At 39.4% G+C, this 17,973-nt stretch overlaps 1 protein-coding gene across 4 annotated transcripts in view; it reads right to left on the bottom strand.

Moving 5' to 3' along the window:
* NPNT (nephronectin) overlaps positions 1 to 17,973 on the bottom strand; it is a 77,457-nt gene that overhangs the window by 39,582 nt on the left and 19,902 nt on the right. For all 4 annotated transcript variants that reach the window (XM_029235685.1, XM_029235687.1, XM_029235688.1 and 1 more), the window contains one exon: positions 4,344 to 4,436. In XM_029235685.1, the coding sequence (XP_029091518.1) occupies positions 4,344 to 4,436 (93 nt within the window). The remainder of the gene's footprint in view (positions 1 to 4,343; positions 4,437 to 17,973) is intronic.

The following is a 17,973-nucleotide window of genomic DNA, read 5'->3' as shown; positions in this document are numbered from 1 at the left end:
ACAGCCAGTTAAACTACCAAATTAAATGAACATTGGTTCCTGGGGTTGAAACCACATATCGTTCAAACACTAAGGCCTTAAGAAACTCCCTTAATATTAGGGTTAAAGCACTTCGACTATTGTGCTAAGGAAAGCAATCAACTGAGGCTTAACTAGCTCACCAAAGTTTACTGTCTGGTTCTGTGCTATACGATACCGATTCTTTCCTTGGGGTAAGGAATTCAACACGTGAAACATAAACCATGTCAAAACATTAATAATTGATATTTATAAATTGTTTCTTCTGAAATTATTATAAAGCATGCTGTAAATTCAAAAGAATATCTTTCATTCCCGAAAATATGCAATGATATGGTATATTACATGCCCCAAATTATTCTCTAATGGGAAAGTTATGAAAAAGATTATTATCTATAATAGTATCCTTTTTTGGCTGAGGAGATTTGTATGGGTACAGAGACTCAAGGAGGGGGGAAGTCTGAATGAATTAAAATTACCAGAGGGCTTCCCTGGTGGTGCAGTGGTTAAGAATCTGCCTGCCAGTGCAGGGGACATGGGTTCGAGCCCTGGCCTGGGAAGATCCTACATGCCGCGGAGCAACTAAGCCTGTGCACCACAGCTACTGAGCCTGTGCTCTAGAGCTCACGAGCCACAACTACTGAAGCCCATGCCCCTAGAGCCCGTGCTCCGCAATAAGAGAAGCCACTGAAATGAGAAGCCTAAGCACCGCAATGAAGAGTAGCCCCCGCTTGCCGCAACCAGAGAAAGCCCGCGTACAGCAACGAAGGCCCAAAGTAGCCAAAGATAAAAATAAATAAAATAAATAAATTTATTAAAAAAAAAAATTACCAGAGAAAGTAAGGTGGGAAAAAGCAAATCTTGCCAGAGTTCAGGTTAGAATTTCATCTACCATGAAAGGCACCTTGTGCCTTACAGAATATGGTCAGTCCAAGGCCATGATTTGATACATGATCTGGCTATGGCAAATCCAGAGAATAACTCAGAGGCAAGCAAAAGTCACCATCAGCAGATTCACACTAATCTTGTAACAAGTCTGCTAACTTAAGCCAGTTCCACAGTGGGCCTGCCCCGCTATCCCTGCTGCTCCCCAGGTAGCTCTGAAAGCACTCATCTACTCAAGCTGTTCACTCAGCCAAGCAAGTTCCCAGGGGGTGAGTTCCCAAAGCACACAGCTCGCAACACAATTTTTAGCGGATATAATTTTTGCCTTATACCAAAACCTCCTTTTAATCAAATGTTAATTTCCAGTTCTGTGGAAATTAACTATTTCAAGTATACCTCTTCTTAACATTTCTCTCCTCAAGAAAAAAGAAACTAGGGACTTCCCTGACTGTCCATTGGTTAAGACTCCACGCTTCCACTGCAGGGGGCACAGGTTTGATCCCTAGTCGGGGAACTAAGATCCCATATGCCTCGTGGCCCGACCAAAAAATAACAAACAAACAAAAAAACCCAAAACAAACAAACAACACCCCCGCCAAAACCTCTGTGCTTAAAAACAAAGAAAAAAGAAACGTATTTGACTTCCCATATCTCTGAGGCACGTTTTCCATTTTATTAAAATGTATGGTCTGAATAAAAAACTGTCTAAGTTAATTTGTCATGTAGCAGATACAGACAATTTGCTCTGATAACGTTTCTGGGGGTCTCTGGACAGCTCTCCCACTTACCTGGCTCACGCCTGGCTGCCTCTCTCACTCTGACAGATAGTCCACGGATTCAGAGACTAAGGAGCTATACCAGACAAGCCCATGGAACTCTTTCCCATTCCTATGGTGTTCAGGACCAAGAGCCATTATATGAAACAGTCACTAAGCAAATCTTTAATGTGCACTCATCACCTGCAAATCATTTTGATAAAAGTTTTCGGGAACCTAGAAATCAGAGGGACCCCACAAAGGGTTCCTGCTCTCAAAGAACATAAACCTTCCCATCAAGAACCTGCCACAATTGCTTTTATGGTAAGGAAGGAAAAGAAAGAGATGATTAAAACACATAGGTTTAATATGGACTGGAATTTTATATTCAAGACTGAACCTGAAATTACATCTTCAGTGGCAGCACTATTTTTACAGGTGTCAAATCCCATTTTGCCACTAATAAAATCCTCTTCCCCCAACTATATTTAGTTTTGGGAGGCAAGATTTCAACTCGGTATATTTTGATTTTTCTTAAGAGAAATGGGTATGTATTGCAGGGTAAAGTACATGGTAAACTGGTTTTCTGAAAATAAGAGCTACCCAGAGATGGATCCATGTTCCAATGATAGTTTTAGTGTCTGAAGCACATTAAAGTTGATGTAGTTCCTGCAAATAAATTTAAATGAATTTCTCTGCAATCTCAACAGTGGCTTCTTTTAATAAGTCTTCTATGTATACATTCCTGGCATCAGGACAACAAAGTTTTATGGTGTTGACATATTAAGGGAACCTTTGATGGTTTATGTTCAGCGCTTAAAAAAAAGAAGCATGCTGGCACTCTCAGATGAACACTGACAACTCAATAATCAGAACTGAACATGCTGCTACTTGAGAACTTACACTGGAGAGGAAAAATCAAATGGGTTTTTAAAAGAGTGAACTGAGATAATAAGAACCCCACTTATTTTGAAAATACTACCCACGTATGTTAGGTAAATTCCAAGTTAAAAAAATATATTATTAGAAAAGAAACTTTGGAAAATATCAGCTATCAGTCAAGTAGCTGATACTAAAGAACACACTTTAGAATAAACAGCTTGTCCTACCATTGGACACGTCACATTTTACTAACATGGATTTCATCTGGTTCAGGAACAATTACATATACTTTCAAATTTCAGTGTTCCTAGTTCTTGTGAAAACTATGTCTATAAATCATGAGTTTACAGGACACACTTAAAGGAGTATCAGATACTGAAGAATAAGAGTATTTCAACAAGATTATTTCTGTATCAGGTGAGGCCAACTATGTATCTATGGGACAGTTAGACCCTACATAACTCTTTCATTTGACATTTAAAATGCTAGGAAAAGGACTTCCCTGGTGGTGCAGTAGTTAAGAATCCGCCTGCCAATGCAGGGGACACAGGTTCGATGCCTGGTCCGGGAAGATCCCACATGCCGCAGAGCAACTAAGCCCATGAGCCACAACTACGGAAGCACACGTGCCGTAGAACCCGTGCTCTGCAACAAGAGAAGCCACTGCAATGAGAAGCCCGCGCACCGCAACAAAGAGTAGCCCACGCTCGCTGCAACTAGAGAAAGCCGCACACAGCAACGAAGACCCAACACAGCCAAATAAATAAATAAATTTTTAAAATGCTAGGGAATATTACTTTAAGGAATAAGTGAAAAATTTTACTCTTTTATCCTTGCATCTTTCTAGTGAAATCTAACCCTATCTTTTCTTTATTTCTGTATTTTTCTTTTTAACACCTAATGGTAGAAAGTTCTCGGTTGAAATTAATGAAAAAGACAAGTCTTGTCAGCCTTGTAATGCAGCATGCGTCAGAGGATCACATTTCCAATGATGTTTTCTTCATCCAAAACTACACTGGTAGAAAGAACAGGAATTATATAGACAATTGCTCTAAGTTGACATAGCAGATCTTTTACCAACTACTTTTGTGAACTTGGACAAGACACTGAATATCCCTGATGTCTCTTCAAATGAAAAATGAAATATTATTTATAGCTTATTATAATAAATAACACTCTACCTCCTAATGCTATTGTAGTGATGAAAATAGATAATATATGTAAAATACCCAAGCACTGTGAGGGCTAAATAATGATTTGCTTTTATAAGCATCTGACACCAATTAAAAATAACTTGCTAAGTTAATCAAAATCCTTCTCAGAGGAACATTACAAACTGGTCAACAGTTGAAGGGAAGTTAATCACAAAGATCAAAGAGCTCAGAGTTGGAAGGGACCTCAAAATTTCAAGCCAAACCTCCTACCTGACTATTAAAGTGTTTTCATCTAACAGAGATCCAAGGAGGCTATCAATTTGCCAAAGCTTCCCAACTAGTTAGTGGAAGAACAAGGAGAAGCAGAATGTAAGGCTTCTAAGGTTACTGATGCTGCAATTCTCTTTTTCAAAATCCATTTTCATTATTAATAGTGAATAAGAGTATAAAATTATTTTAATTGCACTCCGATTAAACAGATTTTAAAAGATTTACCCTTATTATATTTTTGTCTTTCAGCAAAATGGCATCTCATATATTTGGTGACAATAGTTATAGAAAAGTGGTTTGCATGAGAACTTAAATTTTTATATCAGGCAGGAGTAGAGAGGGCTTATGACTGTTTACTTGTGTCACACAGTTTCCCTACCTTGATTGCAGGTTTTGCCGGCATATCCAGGATGACACTTGCACTTGTTCGGTCCGATGCATTCACCGTGTTTGCACTGTGGCTGGCACACAGCTGTGAAAAAAGGATATCATGCATTATTTCTAGATCAGGAGCATGTCAACCAAGTAGAATCTACCTCATGTACTAGTTTGATAATAAAAGAAAAACCTAAGAACTTACAATAGAGTAACAGAAATATACAAGATCATTGTGTCCTGGAGCAGTAAACATTGTCTAGACTACAGACTCACACACATGTGCTGTGTGTGGGGGGGGTGGGGGTGGGGGTGGGTGGGTGGTGTATTACTTGGGGCTGAAAATTTTGCTAAACTTGAGGACAATACTCAAATAGCCAAATAGAAGAAAAATTGGAAAACTATGCATAAACACAACTGATGTTTGTCAATAGGTATCCCTTTATAATAACTTGCACCCATACTTTAAAAATCATTTTCTCAAATATGCTTCAAAACATACTTCTTAATCCAAAGATACCGGTTAAGTATGAACTCCAAATAAATTTCCCATTAAATAATATTTTATTGGAAATGGTATTTCCAAGAATAAAATGGTTCAAAATGAATTAAAAACTAAAACTAAATATTTTTGAAACCTCAACTTAAGAATACTTCTGTCATTTTGCCCATTCTTAACCTTAAGTTGCATCGTAATTGCTCATCAATCTATAATACACTTTCTACAGCCTAACACAGAAAATAGAAAGTTGTATTTTACATTTCCAGTCTTCCATCAACTGAGTTTGTCTTCCTTCAAGACCCCAAAATGCTATAAATCATCATCACTTAAATCTTTTCACAGTCTCCAATTCCTACCAAGATACTGGTTAGAATTTATTCCGTTTATACAGCGATTCTCAGCAGGGGTTATTTTTGCTGCCTATGGGGCATTTAGCACAAATGGAGACATTTTTTATTGTCACACTGGGAAGAGGGTGCTACTGGCATCTAGTGGGTAGAATACTGGGATGCTGCTAAACATCCTACAATGCTCAGATAACCCCTGACAGAAACAAATTATCCAGCCCAAAACGTGATGGTGCCAGACTGAGAAATCGCTCTATACCAAATATACGTATCGTGCTACACCAGATACTAAAATAGATGAAAAATAATTGTACAGTGTGGTCATTGGTCTCATAGAGCTTACAATCTAGATGAAGAGACAAAACAATCATGTTTTAAATTCAAGGCAAATATTTATGTATGAGCAAAATTGGTGGCACATATGAAATTTGGGAAGAAATCATCACACAAGCATATCCATATAGAGTTGCACAGAAAACCTCAAAGGAGAGATCTTGAGTTGGATCTTGAAGCTAGGGGAGACAGAGAAGAGAGCGGACCACCCAAGGCATGGAGAACTGTAGAGCCAAACAGGCCATCATTTATTTAGAGGACACTGAGGAGGCCTGTCAAGCTAAAGAGATGGGCAAATGCTGGGGAAGAGTAAGAGGTGGGCAATCATAGGTGAGTGGTACCAGACGATGATGTTCCCTAAATTTCAGACTGAGGATTATACACTTTATCTATAAATGAAAGCTTCATCACCATCATCATCAGGAGGGTTACCTGATAAAATATAAACTCTAGGAACGTGAGCATAGTGATGATACGTGGGATAGACTGGAGTCTAACCAACACGCAGAAGGCATGATGTGTTCTTAGGACAGGAAGGCATGGGCTTCAGTAACCCCTGAGTGAAGAGCAGACAGGTCTTGAGGACCAGGTGGAGTGGGGTCAACAGTGACCCTGTTTTCTCCAGTCCCTCTCACATTAGCCCATGCTTTTCTCCATTCTGGGAGATGCTCCCATTTTCGGACAATTCTCAAACATTCCCTTCAAAACTCTAACACTCCTGTGAAGCTGATGCGCATGTTATTTTTGGTGTTTTCTACATTCCCTCATTCAACTCTCACCAACCCTTCCCTCGCCTGGCACTCCACAGGCTTTATTTGCCAGTCTTACTTTCAGGCCTTTCCTACCTGTATATTTGTCACCCCAACTGGACCCTGTACCATGATTAATCCTTACTGCTGCTTGGTAGGTATTTAATGCAAAAGTTTGCAGAAAGAAAGGGTGAGCAGAGTGTAAATGGTAGAGAAATGCAATGGGGAAATTCATAAAAATCTGATTTTAGATACGGCATGACATTCAACAGGAAACAATTCTGTTCAGATCTGTGAGAAGAAATGCACTACCTAGGAAGGCCTTCCAGTATTATGCTTCAGTCAATTATATACCTGGTAGATGGTTTATACGCAGTTTTAAAAGCAAGTCCCAGATATAAACCACCTTTTATGTAATTTCCAGGCCCAATCACCAAGAAATGCAAGTTAGAAAGAAATTTCTTTAATCTTAAAAAAAGATGTTCCATAAATTCTAACAATTATATATGAATACAACCTGAATGAATCAAGTTATCACAGAGGCATCCAAAGTGCCATATTTAAAAAGAAAAAGTAGTATATCAACTACACTTGAATAAAATAAATTATTAAAAAAGAAAAAGAAAAAGTAAACACCTCAAAATAATTAAATGCAAGTCTAGGTAATAACCTCCCCAAATAATTGGAATTTGAAAACATCTCAAAAACATGAAAAAGAAGTTTAGAAAGTACCACTAAAAATCATGAAAAAGTTTATTTATGAAACAAATGTGAGGCGCTCAGGCTGTGTTGCCTTTTGACCCACTGACCAGCTTGAAGATCATCCATTTATAGTACTTTCAGGTGCTTTTCAGGAACAAAGGATTTTATTGTCACCCTCCCTTTCTCATTGTTTGTTCTCAGTGGAGTGCCCCAATCTGGGGCACATCAAATGCCCTCATTCCAAGAGACCCAGGCTGTTAATGTTTCTTACATGTTTAGGGAGTCAGTATTTTCAAACAAACTGCTGTTTGCACGTCTACCCAACAGACTATTCACTGAAGTAACCAACGACCTATATATTAGCCAACAGGTATTAAATGGAATAGGATACTCACAATGCTGATGTAACCAATTTTTTTCTCTTACAAAAAGAACACCCTTTGAAAACGGTTGCACAAAAGACTATCTCCTATTATCTTGCTGGCATTAAGTCTGCAATGTGATGTTCAGTCCAATAAACATGAACTGAATATTTAATACATGCAATTATTCTGCTAGGCAAGTGAGGGTGATGAAGGAATCACAGAGGATTTGAAAATTAACTGTGAAACTTTAATACACTGGCTGAAAGCTAACAAGGGCTATGATAGAGAGATGAGATAAAAGAAGGGGGGAGGGGCAGATCATAACTGTGACTGAGGTCAAAAAGAGTCATGTACCAAAATGTTCATTGCAGCTCTATTTACAATAGCCAGGACATGGAAGCAACCTAAGTGTCTGTCGACAGATGAATGGATAAAGAAGATGTGGCTCATATATACAATGGAATATTCCTCAGCTATAAAAAGAAACGAAATTGAGTTATTTGTAGTGAGGTGGATGGACCTAGAGTCTGTCATACAGAGTGAAGTAAGTCAGAAAGAGAAAAACAAATACCATATGCTAACACATACATATGGAATCTAAGAAAAAAAAAAAAGTCATGAAGAACCTAGGGGTAAGACGGGAATAAAGACACAGACCTACTAGAGAATGGACTTAAGGATATGGGGAGGGGGAAGGGTAGGCTGTGACAAAGTGAGAGAGTAGTATGGACATATATACATTACCAAATGTAAAATAGATAGCTAGTGGGAAGCAGCCGCATAGCACAGGGAGATCAGCTCGGTGCTTTGTGACCACCTAGAAGGGTGGGATAGGGAGTGTGGGAGGGAGGGAGACGCAAGAGGGAAGAGATATGGGGATATATGTATATGTATAACTGATTCACTTTGTTATAAAGCAGAAACTAACACACCACTGTAAAGCAATTATACTCCAATAGAGATGTTAAAAAAAAAAAAGGAAATGTGATCTGAGCAATGCCTTAGAGGTAAGAGGCAGAGATAGTTGGGATGGGAGACAAAGCCTTTCAAACTATGAGCAAAGGATGGGGAAGGACAATGAAGGGAGTTCTCAGGGAGCACCACGGCTCTGGTGGAGCTACAGTACAAAGTGCTTAGAACAGTGGATGGCAGCAAAAGACAGGGCTAAGGCAGGTCTTAAAAGGCACTGGTGGCAGAAACTGCTGGGTGCTTACTAGTACTATTTTCCCCTTCTTCTTGAAAACAGAATGGCTTTTTTTTTTTTCTGGAGGGGATAATGAGTCAGCAGTGGAAAATTACATTCCCTATCCTCCCTGACATATTTGGGTAGCCAAGAGACTAAATTCTGGTCAATTGTATGTAATCAGAAGTTATTGGGTGGGGCTTTTGGAACTTAAAAGCTACTTAAAAAGGTGAGTCTGTCATACAGAGTGAAGTAAGTCAGAAAGAGAAAAACAAATACCATATGCTAACACATATATACGGAATCTAAAAAGAAAAAAATTGGTTATGGAGGAGAACTTAGGGGCAGGACAGGAATAAAGACGCAGACGTAGAGAATGGACTTGAGGACATGGGGAGGGGGAAGGGTAAGCTGGGAGGAAGTGAGAGAGTGGCATGGACTTACATACACTACCAAATGTAAAACAGATAGCAAGTGGGAAGCAGCTGCATAGCACAGGGAGATCAGCTCGGTGCTTTGTGACCACCTAGAGGGGTGGGATAGGAAGGGTGGGAGAGAGAGACGCAAGAGGGAGGAGATATGGGGATATATGTAAATGTATAGCTGATTCACTATGTTATAAAGCAGAAACTAGCACACTATTGTAAAGCAATTATACTCCAATAGAGATGTTAAAAAAAAAAGGTGGCTGACAGGTGGCTCCTCTGTCTTCTTGCCTGGAATATGGAAGTCATGGCTGAACTACAGCAGCTACTTTGTGATCATGAGGGGAATCTTGAAATGGAAAAGAGGCAAAGCTGGAAGTCATAATATTAACCCTAAATGGCCATCCAAGTAATTTAGGACACTGGTCTTTGTGTCAGTGTTACTTGTAGCCAAACACAATTACAATACAGTTACAATTACAATTCCTAACTATCCTTGAGCACAAGGCTGAGGAATGTGGACTTAATCTGTGTTTACCATCAAGCCAACAAATGCTTTCTTTGGATACACAGTTAGGACAGAAATGTTATGATTAAATCTTAGTAAAGAAATAAAATTTGTCAAAGTTATCTTATACCTATAATGTCATATACTTTAGAAGTATCTAAAGAATTTCATTTCTACATCTAAAAATTAGATTAGAAAATACTTAGCCACCTTGAGACTAGAGGAAAATGATTCCCAACTTCATTTTCAGACCCACCTTTTGACAACCCACTTCACTGTAATGAGTTCTCAGTGGCCAGCACACACCAACCTTCACAATCTGCTGTGAATAGCAGATCAGGAAAGAAATAAAATAAATGGACTATCTTTAGTAGTCTATTTTAGAATGATCTTCTCAAAACATCAAAAATAGATGAGACACTGATTTGTAGGAAAGAATGTGTCTGTTGTCGTTATAGTTTAATCACAAAAGTCAGCATTGTTTCTCTGACCTTCACATGGATCAATGACAAGAAGTTGGGCCACATTTGGTCCACTGGCCACTAGCATCCACATATGGTTTGGCAGCTCAAGAAATAAAATTCAGGTGAGGATCACAGGTAGTCAATTAATGACAGATTCTTTTTCCCCCAAAATCAGATGCTGGAATTAAGGTCAAATGGGCAAATCACACTCAAAATTCACTCTCTCACATTCCTGCAACACGATCTCCAAAGTGCCCTTAAAATAACCCCTAAGTCATTACTTTAACTAGAAAAAGAAACATGTCTCAACTGGCAAAGCAAACATAGCTCTTTAATGTCACATGTTCCAAGCCTCTTCTGTTTGACTGCAATCTAAGACTTTACTCTTAAAAATTCATCCTAACTGATATAACTGGGGTTCTGAGAGTTGGACAATGTTTTCTGACACTGAGTTGGACAATGTTATCAAATAAGTCGGGGGAAAATTAAACTCCCACATCAGTTCTATATAATATTTCTTAGGTAATCTAACCACACTTGGGAGTCAAGTGCCAACATTTGTAAAAAAATAAGGACATGATGAGTTGCCCAAGCAGGTGGTGGCTCTGGAAAGTGACAAGGGAAAAGCCAACTCAACCTCAGGTGTTGTTGAAACTTGAAAATGATTTTTTTTTCTTTCTTTTTTTAAAAAATTTCTTTTTATTTTTGGTTGTGTTGGGCTTGTGGGCTTTCTCTAGCTGTGGTAAGCGGAGGCTACTCTTCGTTGCAGTGTGTGGGCTCTAGGCGCGTGGGCTTCAGTAGTTGTGGCACATGGGCTCAGTAACTGTGGCTCATGGCTCTAGAGCTCAGGCTCAGTAGTTGTGGCGCACGGGCTTAGTTGCTCCGCGGCGTGTGAAATCTTCCCGGACCAGGGCTCGAACCCGTGTCCCCTGCATTGGCAGGCGGATTCTTAACCACTGCGTCACCAGGGAAGCCCGAAAATGATTTTCTTAATGTAAATAAGATTGTGTTTCGAATCCTAAGAATCATTTGTAATTTTTGCAATCTACATCATGTTGCTATTCAGACATGGAACACTAAAAGCAGAAAAAAGAACCTTGTTCTCCAGAGTCTGTAACTTAGAAACAGGTGACATAAAGTATGCAAGTTGGCCTTGGGAGAGAAAGAGTAGCTGAAAGAGGCATTAAACAAGTCATTGCTATATTGCTATATTAACGGGACCTGGAAGGAATGGAGGCAGAATTTTTATAGGGCTCCACTGGAAAGGACCTCGAGCGAGCTTCCCTATATCATAGGTATAACAAATCCAGAGGGAAGAATCCTACAGATTCCAAGATCTCCAGAGGAAAACAACCCTCCAGCCTTCCTAATATCCTGTATTCTAGTGTTGAATATCCTATTTTCAAATCTAAATTCCCTCTGTAGTAAAAACTGAAATAAAAGGGCCTCTGATTGTTACCACTATAAAATACTGTTAAACGATCTCATGAATACAGAATGCAAAACCACTATATATGACTGGTTAAATTTACCCTCACAGTATCCATATAAGGCAGGAGAGAGACAGACATTATCCTCATTTTACCAGCAGAGAAGCAAAAGCACAGAAAGTTAAGTGACTTGCCCGATTTCAGTAAAAATTTCTTATCCCAGTTCCATGGAGAATCTGCTAATACTTCTGGTAGTCAGAAAAAGGCCAGAAACCCAGCTTTTTGAGTGGATTTGGAAGAGAGTGAGATCATAGTAATATTAAACAGGAAAGGATGAGAGGGATAGAGAATATCAAAGGTAATTAAAGGCATAAAGGTATTTAGGTTACATTTCTAGGAAGGAAAAGTTGCAGTTAAGAATACAATCTGTAAGTTAAGAAAATTAAAGTAACCCTGCCAGAATGTTTCAACATAAAATAATCTCTTTGCTCTACTGCTTGTTTTGTGCAGAACCCAGATTTTGAATCATTAATGAAGTACAGAATTGTTATCTCTTCTGATGTATTACTACAACTATGATTATTTTTGTTCTCATATTTTAAGTAACATTATTTTTATTAAGAATTTAAACTAATCATAAACTACAGTCAAATATTAAGTGAACCAACTGATTAATAATTTAGAGTATAACATTAAAATAAATAAGGATTTCTGCTCTATATAATGTTATATTCCAAGAGCTGTCTGGCTACCTTATTTTATTTTTGTCTTTGGGAAAATTCAATTCAAATTTCTCAAGTACCTATTTAATCTCTATTTAACTTTTACTTCCTGAAGTAGACCAAAGAAAATAAGTGCCTGCATCTGCATCTTTGAATCTCAAGCTAACTTTTATTCACCATAATTAAACAATATCCATTTCCACTTAAGAAATCTTCTGAAAAGTATTGTCATTTTTGGTTTACTTGAAATTTTAACTTTTCTTTCTGTTTTCGTTGTGGTAGAAGAGTGGAATTTAGATTAATGCCAAATGAGACTTTAAGAACACATCAGAAAGTGTTATTACTTATCAGGAAGTGTGAAGTAGATTTTTGTTTTTGTTTTTTTAAGTAGGGTAACAGTAGCAATGAGCACACATAACACCCAGATCTTTGTTTCTTTTTTTTGTCAAGATTTTTTTTTGACCTGGACCATTTTTAAAGTCTTCATTGAATTTGTTACAATATTGGCTCTGTTCTTTATGTTTTGGTTTTTTGGCTGCAAGACATGTGGGATCCCAGCTCCCCGACCAGGGATCGAACCCAGACCCCCGCATTGGAAGGCGAAGTCTCAACCACTGGATCACTAGGGAAGTCTCCAGATCTTTGTTTCTAAATACCGTCCCACAATAAAAGGAATCAGGGCTGGGGCAGAGAGGCTGAAATGTTTTGCTGTGACAAAAAGCAAGGACATATTGAAAGAATGATGGAAACAAGTGAAAAGGACACAGGAGCTGCTTGGAAGTGTTCCCATTGGCCAAATTTGGGATAATTTGAGCACCAAGAAGAATAAGAATAGTAATTGATAACAACTGAATAATAAAAGAATCCACGGGTCCAAAGTGATTCTAAAAAAGAAGAGAACAGAGCTCCTCTTTACAGAATGCCAGTGAACACGCAGAAGGAATGACAGAATCTGAAAAAAGCAACTTTATAACCACCATCAAATAATTTGAGCAAAAATTATCCAGAAGTTTGTTGGGGAACAGGATATTCAAACAGTTTCAATGTATCACCCCATAAATTACTTACTAATTACAAAGAGAAGAAGGTGCCTTTCAGTGGAAAAATCTGGTAGTCAAAACCTTAATCTAGTGATCAAACTTAGCACCACCAGTAATAGAACAAACTGACATTATGTGCAATGGGAATGTTATAATATATGATCACCTAGTAATATTCTTGCAAAAAAGGTTTAACTAGTATCTAATAATGAGGAAACCTTAGACAAATTTAGATTGTGCAATATTCTACCAAGCAGTTGACCTTATTGTCAAGAAGGAAAAAATTAGTAGATCTAGAACTCTTCTAAATTAAAGAAGACCAAAGAGGAATGTCAACTAAATGAAATATATAATCCTTGATTGGACCTGGATCAGAAAAAAAACCATAAAAATCATCTGGAGGTAATTTGGGAAATCTAATTATGGACTGTTTGTTACATAATATTATTGTACCTATGCTAAATTTCTTAAGTGTGATCATGATATGCATGCTGAAGTATACAGGTACAAAGAGCCATTATGTTGTAAGTTACTTTCCAATGGCTCACTAATATGTGTGTATGTGTGTGTGTGTATATGTGTGTGTGTATATATATATATAGAGAGAGAGATAGAGAGGAGTGTGCATACATGCAAATATGTAATATGTTAACAACTGTACATGAAGAGTATATGGCTATTTACTGTTGCTATACTTTCAATTCCTCTGTGGATTTGAAATTTTCAAACACAAAAATGGGGAAAAAAATTATAAACATGAGTAGATAATATGTATACTTTGACAAATATTTCTTAACATGTGAGCTGTTGCTCACTTAGTGCACTCTAGAGAAGAGGGTAAGGCACACGTGCTGGAGTTAGACTGCTGGGTCCCAGCTCTACCACTTGGGAAATGAGTGACCCATGCAGATTACCCAGCTTCTCTCTGATCTAAAATGAAGATCATAGGTTGAACCAGAGGAAGTTGTCAGCACTGCCATTTTTTACTTACAAAATAGTAAAGCAACATGGTGCATATAGAATTTACCCATAGGTTTACTGGGATGATTAAATGAGAAAATGCAAATAAAGTACTTAGAACAGTACCCATCTCATAGTAAGAGCTCAATAAAATGTTATCTATCATGAGAATTATAATGACAAAGAGGAATAGCTACAGTGTCTAAGAAACTGTATTAAGAACTGGGGGTGGGGCTTCCCTGGTAGCGCAGTGGTTGGGAGTCTGCCTGCTAGTGCAGGGGACACGGGTTCGAGCCCTGGTCTGGGAGGGTCCCGCGTGCCGCGGAGCGGCTGGGCCCGTGAGCCACAACTACTAAGCCTGCGCGTCTGGAGCCTGTGCTCCGCAAAGGGAGAGGCCGCAATAGTGAGAGGCCCGCGCACCGCGATGAAGAGTGGCCCCCGCTTGCTACAACTAGAGAAAGCCCTCGCACAGAAACGAAGACCCAACACAGCAAAAATAAATAAATAAACTCCTACCCCCAACATCTAAAAAAAAAAAAAAACTGGGGGTTTCACCATGTCACTCTCCCCCTTATACTCACTGAGTCCTATGTTTACTTATCATTACACTTATCATACCGGTTCAAACTCTCAGTATGGCATTCAACCCCACATTTCATAATTTGACTCCTGTCTGTCCCACCAGCCTCATCTCCAATCATATCCACAAACAGACCAACTGATGGCAGTTCTCAGGAAGTAACATACTCTAATACTTGCATGCTTTTACATGGAATGTCATTCTTCCCCTTGTCTGATGGACTAACATCTAGACAGACTTCAATACCCAGCTTAAACAGTATTTGCTTTTGCCCCTCCTTCTGAGTTTGGAGCCCTCCTCAGCGCTTTCCTAAACCTCTGTGCATACCTCTGCCATAAATTTTATACACATATATTTATATATACACATATATCATGCTTTATTATCACAGTTATTCTTCTTATCCTGCTCCCCCACTAGCTCTGAGCTCTTTAAATACACAGTACCTGCTCTGAAATCTCATACAGTCTCCTGACAAAGACAGACATGACAGGTGTACAAGGTGTTAAAAGAATATAGAAGGAAGAATTTCTCTGCAGACAGGAGGGAGTAGGAAAAATGTCAGGAAAGGTGGCAGGAAGAAATGTGAACTGAATCTTAAAGGGTGGGTAGGAATTCACCATGTGGCTGGGTGAAGGGCCTTATTCAGAACAAGCAGCATAAGCAAAGCCAGAGAGGCATGAAGCAGCAGAGGGTCTGGCAATGAGAGGGCAGTGCACTGGGATTGGGTTCACATTGCAAAAAACAGTCCTTTATAAAATAAGGCAATCATCAGCCTGAAGACTCTCGTACTCAGGGAATCAGTATTCTATCCATAATGGCGAACAATAATGGATTATAAGCAGTAGATGACGCAATCAGGTTACACTTTATGTGTTTTCAGGCATGTAAATAGATTTCTTTTAAGAAGCTTCATCGAGAGTTAAGATCTCTAGGGCTTCCCTGGCGGCGCAGTGGTTGAGAGTCCGCCTGCCGATGCAGGGAACACGGGTTCGTGCCCCGGTCCGGGAGGATCCCACATGCCGCGGAGCGGCTGGGCCCGTGAGCCATGGCCACTGAGCCTGCGCATCCAGAGCCTGTGCTCCGCAACGGGAGAGGCCACAACAGTGAGAGGCCCGCGTACCGCAAAAAAAAAAAAAAAAAAAGAGTTAAGATCTCTAATATGTAATAAGGTCATAAGATAGGCAGACAAATTAAATATATTTATTTTCCCAGTAAACAGTCTTTCCTAAAACTACAATCTGCTTATTAAGATTACATCATGTTCACACTTTTTAGGCCTTTTGTATAGAAGTGCCTGGTCCTTATACCTTCAAAGTACTGACTGAGCTAGACTAGGCACTGCAGAAGCTAAAGATGTATAAGACACAGTCCCCAGCTTCATGGAACTAACAGCCTAGCAGAACAAATGGTATAAATCCACAAGTAACCACAACGTAGGGCAGGATGAGATAGGCTCCGTGCCAGTGTTAATAACTAAATGTAGAGAAAGAAGAGACTTCCTGTCGCTAAAATCAGGAAGAAAGAAAGGGGGAGGTGGCATCTGAGCCAGGCCTGGAGGCAGGGCTGATTCTCAGTATGTTCAGCTAAGAAAGAATATAAATTTCAAATATAAGTACAGTCATTCATTCCTAACAATGATTTACTTTTAGTTGAAAATTTGCTTTTAGGAGTGATAGTGATGGGAAACAGAAAAAGCCAACCAAAAGGGGAAAAAAGATAGAATGTTTGTAGAGTGTGATGTTTTTCAGCCTTTGATATAAACAAATATTGAATTACTCATTTCTTTCGGCTGGAGGCCAAAATGGTAAACTGGAAAGAAAGTTTTTCAAGAATTGAAAACTCTCAGAGAACATTTCAGCCAACAGGCAATATAGTATTTTACCTCTCCACATTCTTCTGATACTGTGTAACGTTGATCCTCTATGGAGGTAGTTGTGAGGATCATTAATGTTGACTGAAGGTGACGGAGGGGAAGGAAGGTTTGGGTAGGACAGGGGTGGAGAGATCATCAAATCACAGCCTGTGCCCTTCTCACATCGCGCCCCTGAGCTCCAGGCCCTGGAATCCAACCACGTATCACATCTCTCCACTTCAAAGTCTCACAAACACTTCACACATATCACATCCAACACTGAAGTCTTCGTCTGCACTTTCTCCCATGTTCTCTAGCTCACCAAATCACACACCAGAAATGCAGGCATCATCCTGGAGTCCATCTTCCTTACAACCATCCTCACCACCACCAGCCACCGTTTTCCTGAATGTGAATCAATGGGAGCCAGTTACTGAACTAAGTGTTTTGCATTTTCTCATTTGATCCTCATAAAAACCCCGTAAGGTAGGGCTCTTATCTATATTTTACCAAAAAAGAAGCTATTGCTCAGAAAGGTTAGGTAAGTTTCTCAAAAACACAGGTCTGGTAGCAGCCAAGTCTGTCTACGAAGCCTGCACTCCCCGGCACTGTCCTAAAGCATGCCTCCCCATCCTTTCTTTTTCGTATCTTTCAATCCCTATTCTTCCCTCTGGTCCCACCAATACCGCTTAAAACTCAATTTCTCACCAGGTTTACTGTAACAGCCTCTAGTCCCGAGCCTCAAAAGGCTATCTCTTAATTGCCAATCAGCAAAATGTTCAGAAATTGGCCCCAGAACCCCAAATGCCTACAGATCCTGGGCATCTGCCTGAAGCAGTGAGCCCTATGATAAAAAGGAGTACATGTTTCTCCAAATGGGGCAACGCTAAGCAACTCCAGCCCACCAATTCCTTGCAGCAACACAGAGCTACTAATTTATCAACAAAGCCTGATATCCACTTTTCCTCAGAAACACTGGCAACTATTTCGAAAAATCTTAACACTCTCTGTGAGCAAAATCAAATTCACCTGTATGCTAGATCTGACCCACTGGCACCAGCTTACAACTTATGAAACATAAATCTGATTATGTAATTCCCCTGCTTAAAATCTGTACAATGTCCCTCTGCAACTTTGGGATAAACCCTACTCTATTTAAGATGACATCAAAGGCCTTCCATGAGTCAGCCCATTCCTACCTCTCCCACAGCATCTCTCATCAGATATCCTTCAAACACATACCCCAATGCCAAATGAAGGTTCTTACATTTCCTGGAATGTGCCTCTCACTCTGGCTTCTGAGGTTTCAGTGCATTTTTCTGTCTGGCCAGGGTGCCCTTTACTTGACTTACTTATCCCTCAGGATTTAGCTAGGCCGCCAGTCCATCACTCTTGCCCACTGAGACGTGCTCTCACAATATCCTATCTCAAAACACACCTCTCATCCAATATTGTCTTCATCTGTGGGC

The sequence above is a fragment of the Monodon monoceros genome, unplaced genomic scaffold (genome assembly GCF_005190385.1).
Source record: "Monodon monoceros isolate NGI ecotype Baffin Bay Population unplaced genomic scaffold, NGI_Narwhal_1 Super_Scaffold_20, whole genome shotgun sequence".
In the NCBI taxonomy this organism is placed as follows: domain Eukaryota; kingdom Metazoa; phylum Chordata; class Mammalia; order Artiodactyla; family Monodontidae; genus Monodon; species Monodon monoceros.
Note: the sequence above shows the minus strand (reverse complement) of the source record. Positions and strands in the feature narration are given on the sequence as shown.